The 13741-nt window shown below is 37.0% G+C and overlaps 1 protein-coding gene across 1 annotated transcript in view; it reads left to right on the forward strand.

Annotated features, from left to right (window-relative positions):
- The first annotated feature begins 257 nt into the window (after positions 1-257).
- Positions 258-13741, forward strand: part of SYT10 (synaptotagmin 10) — a 62600-nt gene continuing 49116 nt past the window's right edge. The window contains exon 1 of the mRNA XM_047788536.1: positions 258-727. Within this exon, the coding sequence (XP_047644492.1) occupies positions 577-727 (151 nt within the window). The 5' untranslated portion in view covers positions 258-576. The remainder of the gene's footprint in view (positions 728-13741) is intronic.

The following is a 13741-nucleotide window of genomic DNA, read 5'->3' on the forward strand; positions in this document are numbered from 1 at the left end:
GGAGGTAAGAGGGGGTTGGAGTAATGGATACGGAGGCTGGGAAAGGTACAGACAAAACGGAGATTTCTCCGCCCTCCTGCACCTAGAAGAGCATCCCTGGCCTCAGCAGGGTGCCAACCCCTTCCCTGGGGACTAGAGAAGGAGGACCGCACTTTCCGCCCAGGATCACCCGACCCGCGCCAAGCTGCGATTGGACGCGCCGCCGCCAGGCACCCGCCACAAACAGGAACGCTTCTGCGAGTCGAGGGCTTTAGCTATTCTACCTCTTCCCCCTCCCCTCCGTACTCCATGCCGGGTCTCTGCAGCTCTCTTCGGCTCCTTCCCAACGCGTGAGAGTTGGCGAAAACCTCGCAGCCGCTGCTGCTTCGCTTCTCATCCCATCTTCTGCACCTTCTCTGGAACCCTCCGCTCCCGACATGGGGGCAGTTTGGAGCCCCTAAGAGTTGCCGCCTCTTTGCAGCGCGCTCTCCAGCCAAAGTCCCCGCTGGCGGGATATGGCTTAGGGTACCATAGGGGCCAGCCTGTAGATAACAGGAAGGGGAAAGGACCGCTAACTAGGGGAAACGAGACCAAGCAATGAGTTTCCATAAGGAGGACGGAGTGAGCAGCCTGTGTCAGAAGGCGCTGCATATCGTCACCGAGCTGTGCTTCGCGGGCCAGGTGGAATGGGAGAAGTGCTCGAGCATCTTCCCCCCGGACAGGGGCAGCCAGGGGGGAAGTAGCACAGGTAACGGGGGGGAGGCCTCCGCTTGCGATCTCGCAATCCGCCAGGACCCGCGCGCTCGGCTCTAACCTCCGGGGCCCTGCGCTTTCCGCGCGGCCCCCAGGCATTTAGGGACGTGGCGTTTACCTGTCCTACCTTGCTCCTTCCTTCTGGTCAGTTCCTGGCGACTTCGAGCGTGGACTGTTCGGGTTTTGTCTCCTCGCCTCCATCTGCCAGGCTTCTTCCACTTCTCTGGTCCGCCCCTTGCACCACAATGGTCTCTGGCTCCCGAGCGGTCTCTCGCTCCCAGGCGCCCGCACCCTCTCTCCCCGCGCTCTCCCACGCCTCCGAGCTCCCTCCCCGGAGTGGAGAGGAGAGCGCAGACGGCAGCGTCTGGACTGTTCGCCGCGCGTTGCCCTCGGGGGCCGCTTGCCAAGGGAACTTGGACTCTCCTAGCTCGTCCCACGGGTCTTGACTTGGGAAAGGGGCACGGCGGAGGAAAAGAACAGCTTTGAAAATGGGTCTGCCTTGCCCCCCCCCCTCCCAAGCAACAAAGATCTGGTAGGGGTAACCCTTGACCTCAAACTGTGGAGCGTTTGATAGCGTCCAACGCTAATTATATATGATTTTCTAGGGCTTCATGACAACATTGGCCCAAGAGCAGGAATTATCAATCTCATTTTTTGAGGCGACAAATAAGGCTTAGTGCACATACGGATTTAAAAGGAAGAGAGGAAAAATGTTATAAATCCTTTCCACACAGGCTCATACCCCCCCCCCCCGCGCCCCCCGCAACACACAGGCATCCTCCCTGGAAACTTAATAAAAAACGGGTTGGGCAGAGGAAGGAAGCACATCGGCCGTCAGAAATCTGCAAGTGCAAAGAAGTCTAAGGTGACAGATTCTTTTTTTTTTTTTTTTTTTTTTTTTCTGTAAGGGGCTGTGGAGCGTATTAAAGCCACTGTGTTGGTCATGATGGGGAAAGGGTTTTTAACTGCCTGCGCGATGATTAGTGTGTGTAACCTGTTGTGCTGTTGACGCAGACGAGATAGATTCCCGGAGTTGAGGGTCGAGCGGTTTTGAGAGTCCCTTGCGCGCGGGTCACTTGTTGCTTTGGGATTGTCGTCATTGACTGGAAGGTTGCCATTACTTCTCTAGGGTCTTTTTTCCATCCCTTTGCTTTCCTGTCATTTTAATCTTCTGGCAGGGCTTGGTGGGTTGAGGGTAGCCAGGGCAACAAGTCAGAGCGGCCCTTAGCTCAGTGCGGAGCGAGATTGTGGAGAACCTTGCTTGCTGGGAAGGAGGCAAGGAGGGAACAGTAAGTGATCCCTCCACCTGCCACCACCAAAGACAAAGGGAGATGGAATGGAGGTGGGGACCGTGTGATTTATTTTTTAAATAGCATTATTTAAGTGGAATATATGCACTTTTAAACAATCTCTGACCCTGGCGACGGGAATTGAGAGAAGCTTCTGTCTGCGCTTGGCAGAACCGGAGATGGGCGCTACTTGGGCGCGAGCGGAATAATACATAATTGCGGCTGTACACCTGCCGGAAATGACATTTTGTTACTGTTATAAGCACAGTGGAGCCGTTTCCTTGTTTTCAGTAGGTGTTAAATTTGTGGAAATGTTTGAAACTCAGCTATATTAGTGGAAGGGACTGAGTGCATATGGTGTATATGCATGTCTTGTTATGGTTGCTAAGTATGAGATAAACACAAGTCCTCTGTGATGACTGGGTAAACTCCTCTGAAATGTTTGATGATACACCATGCTAAAGATAAGACCTACAGAAAAAGTTGCAGCGCAAGAAATGAGAGTATTTAATTCCAAAGACCTATACTTTGGTCATATAGCAGTTGATGCTGTGAACAAAATTACCGATTTCCTTCCCTGACCCTTTGTAATCACCCCACGTAGTAGTTTTAAGAGTCTCAAATTGGTTGGTAATGAGGAAAATTTGAAAGTTGGAAATTAAACATTAGCTCCTAAATTTTATAAACACAAAACTATCAGCTTAAGGTAAAATACAGTACATGAATTGTAGAAAGAGTACTGAGCTTGTCATAAGTACTGCAAGAATTAGTTGTCCTAATTCCTTTTGGACTTCCCCTTGTGAAAAAAAGTGGGCAAAAAAATAGTCTAAAACAATTACACGAATATTTTTATGCCCTAAAGGGAAAATATATACCATTCAAATGGGGTATTCAATGTAGTGTATGGATATTTATTAAATGGCCATCACTAGAACTCTACCCGGTTATATATGCAATATAAAGATCCACAAGATTGCTTTATATTTTCCATTTGTAAATCTATGCAGCAATTAGAAGTAAAATACTTTAATCCACAAATAAACTTCCAATGCCAATATATATCTAGGAAATGGATCAAAGATTATTTACCAATTTTTAAATTATGTTAATTAGCTACTGAACCTCACTTTGTTTTTAAAGTAGCTTTTCTTATAACTTACCCTTGTGCCCTTTATTAAAGATATCTACATAAATGCAGTTCTGGTAGATAATCCTTCTACTCATTGTTTGTTTAATGAGAAATGCTATTGGTAGGAGGACATAGACTTTGAATGATATAGCAGTTTTTTACTTGAATGTTCATCAGCACAGTCCAGATGGTGTTAGTTACTCTAAGGCTGCAGTGGCAATTGCAAGCTTCCAGATTGTGTATGGTTTTAGATTCCTTCACATAGGGGTAGAGGGAGAGAAGTTCATGTACAGTCCCCTCCCTTGGTATCCGTGGGGGGTTGGTTCCAGGACCCCCCACTCCCAATACCAAAATCCTAGATGCTCAAGTTTCTTATATAAAATGGTGCAGTATTTGCATATACCTATAGCAATACTCCCATATACTTTAAATCATCCCTAGGTTACTTATAATACCTAATTCAAGGTAAATGCTATGTAAATAGTTGTAAATATAATGTAAATGCAATGTAAATAGTTGACTCTGTGTGGCAAATTCAAGTTTTGGTTTTTTGATCATTCTGAAATTTTTTTTTAATATTTTCGATCTGTGGTTGGTTGATTCCGTAGATATGAAATATGGAATCAGCGGGCTAACTGTAATCCAAAAGTTATGTAATCCAAAAGTTACCTTAAAGAAGCAATGAATCAAATCAACTATATTTCAATTAAATAAAAATTGGAAAAAAATAAGTAATGCATTACATATATAAGTAATATCTTCTCCTACTTTTAAAAAAATACCAATATAGAGCAAGCTTCACCATTTACCACTTACTGCTAGAGTTGTAGCAGAAGCAACAGCAGGTACTGACCTAGAGATTGAAAAATCAAATTGACAAATTCAATATTTTATTAAAATTTATGAAAACATAACTGCAGATGGCAACACTAGTTATTTTAGTCTTTTGGAATAGTTTATTAGAGACATTATTGGCATCAACATTACTGGTACACTAGAAAGTTCATCATGTGCAATTTTTCAGAAAATCAGATTGTTGCAGTCTTTTTACCACTGATTTTTCTTCCTCCCCCTAAATAGATAAGTCATCCACTAAATTAATTAACATACAGTATGATTTAACACTAGTATGTTTAGGGAAAATACAAAACACTATGTTGGCCTTAACTGTAATTTTTCAAATATACTGTGACTGAATACACATAATGGTTTGTTGAACTGGATTTGGGTTCATTTCTGGTCAGTCTTTAATTGCTGCTCCATAGTCAAATGCTTATGAGATTTTGTAAATTTTGTTGCTTGAAAGGCTGACCTAATGAAGCTAATCAAACCCACTTAAGCTCACAGTCACATAATAACTGTATAGACCTAACCATAATTAAAAACTTTTAAATAAACATTTAATAAATCAGTGTTTAAATTTTCATTTTTATACTTTAATTTGATACTAAAAATTCTAAAATAAAAATTTAAACACGTTCTTCTAAATTCATGTATGTGTTCTTCAATTTCTTAGGTGTAGGGACAAGTAGGTATATGGCAAACAACTTTATTGACCTTAAATGACTAATAAGAAAAGACAAGGCTAAATAAAAAATTTAAAATTACATCATGAGTTCCTCTGATATTAAGGCATTTAAAGTCTACCAGAATTGTTTAAAATGATAAGAGGACTTTGTAGGTTTTCTCTATATTTAAAAGCAAATGATTACCCAATTAATTTATTTTTTATATCACTATACTACTGAGTTTTATACATTTTATACATTCTAATGACTGTATCGAGAATTACAATTTAGGAGTTCCCATTGTGGCTCACTGGTTAACAAACCTGACTAGCACCCATGAGGACGCAGCACCCTGGCCTTGCTCAGTGGCTTAAGGATCCAGCATTGCCATGAGCTGTGGTATAGATCCCAGATGCGTCTCCGATCCTGCGTTGCGGTGGCATAGGCCGGCAGCTAAATCTCTGATTTGACCCTTAGCTTGGGAATCTCCATATGCCATGGTGCGGCTTTAAAAAACAAACAACAAAGAATTACAATTTAGAAACATAGTAGAACATTTTCCTTGAGACTTATAGGTCTCAAAAAGAGTAACTGAACCACAATGATTTCAGAACTATTTGAAGAAGCATGCATGAGAGCATTTTTTTTCTTTCCTCCTCTGCTTTAATACTCCACTGAAGAATGGTCGTCTTCTATTTCTAGTCTTAATTTTACATGATCATCAGTATATATTGGGCTTGACCTCATTAGCTCCAAAGGGAAATGGACAACTACCTTGGCTTCAAAGGCCAAGAAGGTATCAGCAAATACCTAAAACATCTATTATTCTTCATTTTGAGATATCAATATTTTGACGGTATAGCAGGATTTTTTTTCCTTAACCTTTTTCCGCTTGAGACAAATTAAGATCTGTAAAACTGGAGTTCCCATCATGGCACATTGGAAATCCAACTGGGAGCCATGAGGTTGCCAGTTCAATCCCTGGCCTCACTCATTGGGTTAAGGATCTGGCGTTGCGGTGAGCTGTGGTGTAGGTCGCAAATGCAGCTCAGATCTGGCATTGCTGTGGCTGTAGTGTAGTACAGCAGCTGTAGCTCTGATTAGACCCTGAGCCTGGGAACCTCCATGTGCCGCAAGTGCGGCCCTAAAAAAAAAAAAGAGAAAAAGACCAAAAAAAAGATCTGTATTTCCTCTTTACGTGAGCTGTGATTCTCTGTAATCTGGTTCTTTTAAGAACAATTTAATATACAAAGTATATAGCTGTCCATTTCACTCAAATCACATTTTTTAAAAACCTAATCACTATAATTTTTTTTTATGGGGGAAAATGGCCATTATTTGGGATACATCTTCATTCATTTACAAACTTTTTTGTATAAAATTGAACAAAAAAGAAATTAAACATCACAAAGCTTTAGTGGAATTTCCAATGCCAATTAAAATAATCTATATTTTGAAAATATAATTTCTTCTTCCCAATCTACATTTTGTTCCACTAATGACATTAATTCAATAGACAGTAAACTCTTTGAGGGCAGCAGCTTATTTACTGTGTTATCCTTATGGTTTAGAAAAATCTGTGGCTCCTTTAAGAGTCTCAGTAAACATTTATTGAATGAATGAAATAATGAATAATAGAATTTATCTTCAAGAAGCCTCAGTATCCTTATTTGTAGAACAATGATTACTATTTAATAGTCTCCAAATCCCTTCTGGGACTAAATTGTGTATACTTGTATCTTGTGTCTACAGTATCCAAATACAATATCTTTTGTAGATAAACATACTACATATTTAGTTTTATGATAATGGAAAATATTAGAGCACTTGAGGCATTGACTTTCCTCAAAGTGTGCTCAGGTAGAACTATGATTCTGTGGCTCAATTTGTGTTACATAGTAAATGTATTGAGTTTATTAAAGTTCTATAAAAGTGAGAACATGTGATGAATATATCCATTTACAATAAGCAAAAGGAAAGCCTGTTAGTTTGCTTAAGTAGAAAGTAGCATGGGAAAAATAGTTATGTCATTTTTAAAATTGCTGTTAGTCATTCCAGTTAGAACTAAAAATCATTTTGCAGTTGTGAAAACTAAGGCAGGAAAAGTTAGCAGCTTCCTCTCAAATTACAACTAATTATAGTGATGTAGCTGGGATGAAAACCCAGGGCTCCTTAGATTCTGTTCCAGGCTCTCTTCCAGGCTCAACAAAAAGTAGAAATAAAAGAGATTCTGGGGGCGTCCATGGTGCTAAAGGGCATTGTAACAAATGTTTGTAAATATAGGCTCTTTATTATTGTACTACTGACTGTAATTTGGTGGCATATTGGAAGGTATCAGTAAGACCGCTGAGTGTGCAATTATTACCCAAATCCCATACTTTCTTTTTGCCAGGTTTGTTGTCATCCAAATATAATATACAATGTTTTTCTGCTTTTCTTACTTGAGTATATGCATGTACATGCACTTAAGTGTACACTAGTAAGTGTTTAGTCATATTCTTGGACAAATGTAATTGATTGGTTTCAATAGTAACACTGTGTAAACAATTTTGGTATATTCAAAATGTACAACTTTGATCTCATGTAATTAGAAATGTAACTCCTTTCATATATTCATTAAAAAGCCTATAATGCAAACAGATGAAAATTAAATTACCATTTAAATTGTTTTTGGTAAATTTTAATTGGAAAAATAATACATAAAATCTAATATGTTTTATCTTCCTCCTTTATTTTGCCTAAGTAAGTAATTAGTAGTTTATATTGTTTCTAATCTGTACTCTACCAGTTTCCTCTGTGGAAAGCCCAATGCTGACAATTTAGTTTAGAAACAGAATCCCTGATTGAAGAGATGGCTTCTTGTTAGTATCTAAGTAGGGTGATTTTTTTTTCCTCATAATGGTAGATATTCTAAGTGTACACTGGAGCTGTCAGAGCTGACAGTAACATGGCTTAGACAGACTATCAGAAAATAAAACTCTGTATATGTGTAATACACAATAGATAATATACAACAATATATATTTATATATGTATTCCTTCATGGAACTGTGCTGTGAAGGCCTAAGTGCTAGAAGGTAGAATCATGGAAAGGGGGTGGTGAGAGAAAAAGGAATTGATTTTTTTTAACTTTTTTTTTTTCATTCAGATGGATCCCAAAGTATGTTATGATCTACTGTTTAACATTCTGTTATCAAATAGAGAACATCACAGTCAATTTTAAAAACCTTGTAAATATCAATTTGTCCCTACCACAGAATTTTTTTTTTTGTCTTTTTATGTTCTCACCTGCAGCACATGGAAGTTCCCAGGCTAGGGGTCCGATCAGAGCTGCAGCAGCCAGCCTACGTCACAACCATAGCAACCTGTGATCTGAGCTGTGTTGCGACCTACACTACAGCTCACCTCAACAGCCATATCCTTAACCTACTGAGTGGGGCCATGGAGATTGAACCCTCATCCTCATGGATACTAGTCGAGTTTGTTACTTCTGAGCTAGGAGGGGAGCTCCCCAGAATTATTTTATTTTATTTCATTTTTTTTTACATGTATGCATTCTTTTATTCTCACATTATAATGCTCTGTCACAACCTAAATGTCCATCGACAGATGATTGGATTAAGAAGATGTGGCATGTATATATACAATGGAATACTACTTAGCTATAAAAAAGAACAAAATAATGCCATTTGCAGCAACATCGATGGAACTAGATACTCTCATACTAAGTGAAGTAAGCCAGAATTATTTTAATTAAACACTGAGGACTATTTTTTTCTCCTTCGTCTTCATTTAGTTCCTTTAGTTCTGTTCATTAGTTACAGATTGGCAGGACTAATGGGGAAAACAACATCAAGAAGTTTATTATCTTTTTGCATACATTAAAGTATGAGTTTTTTGCGTACCAGAGAGGTGGTTTTGGCATTATGCTTTCATTCAACAAATATTTATTGAGCTCTTACCACATGAAAGCCACTGTGCCAGACATTAAAATGTACTGGTGCCACTAATTTAATGTTGTGAATAGTTGTTCAAGGTAATGTAAGTATGTAATATACAATCACAGATTATAAATCAGTTACTCAATTAGGAACATATGTAGCAATTTTTAAATGTGGTTGTTTTAATACCATATTTGGTACTAGATACCATATTGCATTGAATCTAAGATGCTTTTGATTATAAGATGCATCATTATTTTATATAGTACCAAAAATGGAAAAAGATTGTTGCAGATTATATTGACTTGATGCTTTCTTATCATATAGAACTGTTAAGTTATAGTTATATGAAATACTTCTTTAAAACTCTAAGTTTAAACTCTATGTCTAACATAGATTTTTTAAAAACATATACCCATCTTGTACAAATATAAAAAAGAAGACATAAGGTGGCTAAAATAATTTAAAAATTAAGTTTCTGTGTCTGACTCTTCTGAACATCTTGATTCAGAAGTGGTGATATCTTTGTTTTATCCACTCATTATTGGATTCTGTGCCATCAAGAATTTTGTCAAGAGTGGTAATGATGCATTTTTTTCCTTAAAATAATTCATAAAAGATATAAAAGCCCAGTGTTGCTGTGCTCTAAAGCTAGCTATACAATTATGTCAAATGTTGGCAAGATTTCCAAGCTCATCTGACTCATTACCTTCCCCACCTATTCCCAACAAAGTTTGGCTTATAAAAGTCAACTATGTGCTTCACTATTTTCTCAAGTATTTTCTTCCAAGCCACTTATACTCACTCTCTGACTTCTGATGTGGATGTATTTGCTTTGGCACATATGCAAAGAAAATTATGACACACTTAACTAATGGCTGTTAGTGATTGTAACAAGCCATTGATAAACTTATACATTCTGATTTCAGAAAATGAAAATGTTTAAAAATATGTATTTTATAATCAATTAAATATGGTATCAATACAAAATATTTCTTATTTACTGAAATTCAAGATAAAGGTAAGATATTTTGTATTCAAGGTAATACAATTAAAATGGAAATTATAAGAGGCATAGTTGCAAGGGTTATATGTTGACTGATTATATACTGGATTTATGGATGAGAATAAGACTGCTAGCTATGTCCCAGTATTCATTTCCCCCTTCTATTTCACAGCATTATAATCCTTTATTTTTAGTTTGGCATGTAGCAGCATTAAAAAGGACAACTTTTTTTCAGTATACCTTGCATTTTGGTATAATCCCATGACTAAGTTCTGACCAACAGAATGTTAGCAGCAGTGAGGTGCGTACTTCTAGGTTGTGCCTTAAAATGAAAGGGTGCACCGTCACCTTTCTTTTTCTCTTGTTAGTCTTCCTACATCCAGCTGTCTGGAATGTGGCAGCTTGACATTTTGGACTTTAAGGAGAAGGAAGAAACCTTTGAAAAGAGAAGCAAAAATATGGAAGAAACCAGGATTCCAGACACATGAAGCTGATGTATCTGCCCTGGCTTGTTTGTGCTGGGGCAGTTGGTTGCATGAGAGAAATAAACTTCTATCTTGTTTAAGTAACTATTAACTTAATCCTTTGTTATAGAAATCTCAATTATGCACCATTATAATAACAATACCATATGAATAGTATAAATAAGTTAACTTCAATGATGGTTCCAAATTGTTATTTTAGAAGCAGCTTTCATCAACCTTCTTTGAATAAAAGTCATTAGTTTGAGTTTTATTATCCCGTGTTCTCTACAGAATGCTTTATAAACACGGTCTGCTGTCAGTCATCAATGAAGAATAACCAAAGAAACAAAAGGTTTGGAATATACGTGAGCTAAATTATAACTTCTGATTAATTGAGAAATTACTTTTTTGTACATTTTAAGAAATTAAATTCTAAAAATTAAATTCTAGGAGTTCTCTTCAAAGTCAGCAGTTAACGAACCCTACTAGTAGCCATGAGGATGCAGGTTCAATCCCTGGCCTTGCTCAGTGAGTTAAGGATCCAGTGTTGCTTGAGCTGTGGTGTAGGTTGCAGATGCAGCTTGCATCCCATGTTGCTCTGGCTGTGGCATTGGCTGGTGCTACAGCTCTGATTGAACCCCTGTCTAGGAACTTCCATGTGCCACAGGTGTGGCCCTTAAAAAAAGACAAATAAATAAAAATTAAATTGTAGTTGAATTTTAAAATTTAAAAAAGTAATCCAGAAAGACACAGATTATCAATTAAGGCAGTAGTAATTGGAATTGAGAGTATACCAGTTGAGAGCATACTAATTGGTCTCTGCTTTTGCTACATCATTGTAGCTATCTGCATGGGTAATTAGCCATAACAGTATTTATAATCCACAATGACTAAAATCATGCAAATGTTACAATCTGATTACATAAACTTTAACAAAGTTCTGTTTTAATAAAAGTTTTCTAGGAATTAGCATTTTTTGGTTTATTCTGTTTTCTGATGAGTGGTCTTTTCTGTTTTTTTTTTCAGAACTATGTCACTTTATTTTGAGATACTGAGAAATAATAAAAGTAAGATCTTTATCACTGAAAATGAGCCAGAGACATAGAGTCAGACATATAGACAAATAGAAAAGTAGATAATGGTAGAAGCAATAGTTATGCATATGTATGGATGTATGTAATGAAACCAGAGTTTGAGCAGTTTTAAACTTGATTTTCTTTGAGCCTAATCTAATTTTTGTAAATTTCATTAACTCTAATTCTTACCAAGATAGAATTGGATGAATCGCGTATAATGGATTCTTTTAATTTTCGTGAGACACTGAAAATTTGAGCTAGAGATATCCTACTCAATGTGTTTACTCATTACAATGGATAACTTCAAAGTCTTTGTGGAGAAAGCAAGCCATTTATATTCATCAGCCAAACCTAAAGTGGTTGGCCCCTTTCATCCAATGATAATCTCATCTCTACCATACTTCATTTCTTTTATGATCATGTGTAAGAACTTGCCATTATGTTTGAACAGTGCTGGCTTAGAATTATAAATCCAAATACCCCAAGCCCCAACCAAAAGCTCTTATGCTTTTATCTTTCTCATTTGGAAACTCTATCCACTTTTCTACTTCCGTGTAAATTCCCTGTCAATAAATGTGGCATTATACTTAGAATACATTATTTCATCATTGCAACCACTTTCTCCTTCGAGGTTTATATCACATTTCTCCTGGGAGGGTACGAGGTGCTCATTCATGGAAATTCATCAGATCTTTATTCCCACCCCAAAGAAACTGAATATTTAGGAGATTTTAAAACCAAGTAGACTAGTATCACTCTTTGTCTCCACTTTCAAAAGTACCCTCAATTCATCCTGTGTTTTCCTGTTCAATTTTTTTCCTGTTCTCTAAAGTTTGTATTTCAAAATTTTCCCACTCTAAATATTCCAAATTATTCTCCAATATCTCAAAATAACTAGCAGTTGACCCCAACTCCTACTTTGCATAGAAAATTATAATAAATGATTTGACTTCCTGTCTCTACCGATAAGCTTACTTGGTTCCAGAACCATTCTTTTTTTTCTTACAAAAGAAGAAGTGATGCAGTTCTTTCACCTTTGCTTCAGACTCCATCCATTGTTCTCTTTTTTATGTGCCTTTACTTTTGATTATTCACCCTGCTTAATTTTCTATCTCTTTTCATCTGCTGATCCCTTCTCCTAAATTTTAAAACATGCTGAAATAATGCATATCCTAATAAAAACACCATCAATTCCATGTGCTTCCTTAGTTATTGCTGTCTCTTTCCCCTTTCCTAAATACATTTCCTAAAGGAACTATCTATACTCACAGGATTCATTTCCTCACTCCTATTCATGCATTAAACACAGTAATCTGATTAACACAGCCTCTGCTTCACTAGCCTTATTGAGCTCACTAAAGATCTACTTGTTAAAGTTAATGGTTACTTGTCAACCCTTTTCTATTTTTGAAAAAATTTTATTTATTTATTTGATTTTTAAGGCCTCACCTGTGGCATGTGGAAGGAAGTTCCCAGGCTAGGGGCCTATGCCAACAGCCACAGCAATGCCTCATCTGTGATCTCACCACAGCTCAGGCAACTCTGGATCCTCAACTCACTGAATGAGGTCAGGAATTGTAGCACTGGGAACTATGTCTAGCCACTTATGGTGGAGCATGATAATGTGAGAAAAAAGAATGTATACATGTATGTATAACCAGGTCACCATGCTGTACAGTAGAAAAAAATGTATTGGGGAAATAACAATTTAAAAAATAAATAAAGATGATAAAATTGAGGGGCAAAAAAAAAAAAAAGGAATTGAACCCACATCCTCATGGGTACTAGTTGGATTAGTAGCTGACTCACAATGGGAACTCCTCGTCAACCTTTTTTTAAATTCAACTTATTTTAACTTTTTATACTGCTTACCACTTCTTAAAATATTCTTCTCCAAACTTCTGTGAAAGCACAATCTCATTTTTTCTCATGTTTCTACTCTCTTTCAGTCTTCTGTGTAGACTCTTTGGTCCTTAAAATTCTTTCTTCAGTTATCGGTTTACTCAGGATTCTATTGAGGATCTTTTATCTTCTCTTTCATGGATTCAGATTCTGCTATTTAATAAAGTCCTTCAGTTTTATCTTTTTTTTTTCCTCTTCTAGTCTGTACTACACTCTTATCTTCTCCCTAGCCAAAGTGTCATTTCTGAAATGCGTACCCAACCATTTTGTACCTTGACTTAAAAATGTTTCCAGGACCGCTTATTTTAATTTGAGCTAAGTCAAAACTCATAACATCCTTCATATCTTAGTTAAATGTCGAATCACAATCATAAAAATCATTTAAAAATTTTTGATGACTTTATAAATTCTCGCATATCCTCCCTTAATGTTTTGATAGTCAGATTCTTCTTTATCTTGTTAAACAAAGCTTTTTGAAAAAAATTGTCATAAATACCTGAGAATTAAACTCTTGGTTTTGTTTTTTAATACTTTTAATAATTAATCATAACTGTAATAATAAACAATGTAAAAATTTGTAATTTAGTAAGCCTGTTTTTATAATTTTAGTCTTATTTTTCTGGATAAAATTCTAACTAACTCAAGTACTTTCACTTTTTGCTGTTGTGGGAAATCCCTTCTCTCCTTGCTTTAC

This window comes from Phacochoerus africanus, chromosome 7 (assembly GCF_016906955.1).
Source record: "Phacochoerus africanus isolate WHEZ1 chromosome 7, ROS_Pafr_v1, whole genome shotgun sequence".
In the NCBI taxonomy this organism is placed as follows: Eukaryota; Metazoa; Chordata; class Mammalia; order Artiodactyla; family Suidae; genus Phacochoerus; species Phacochoerus africanus.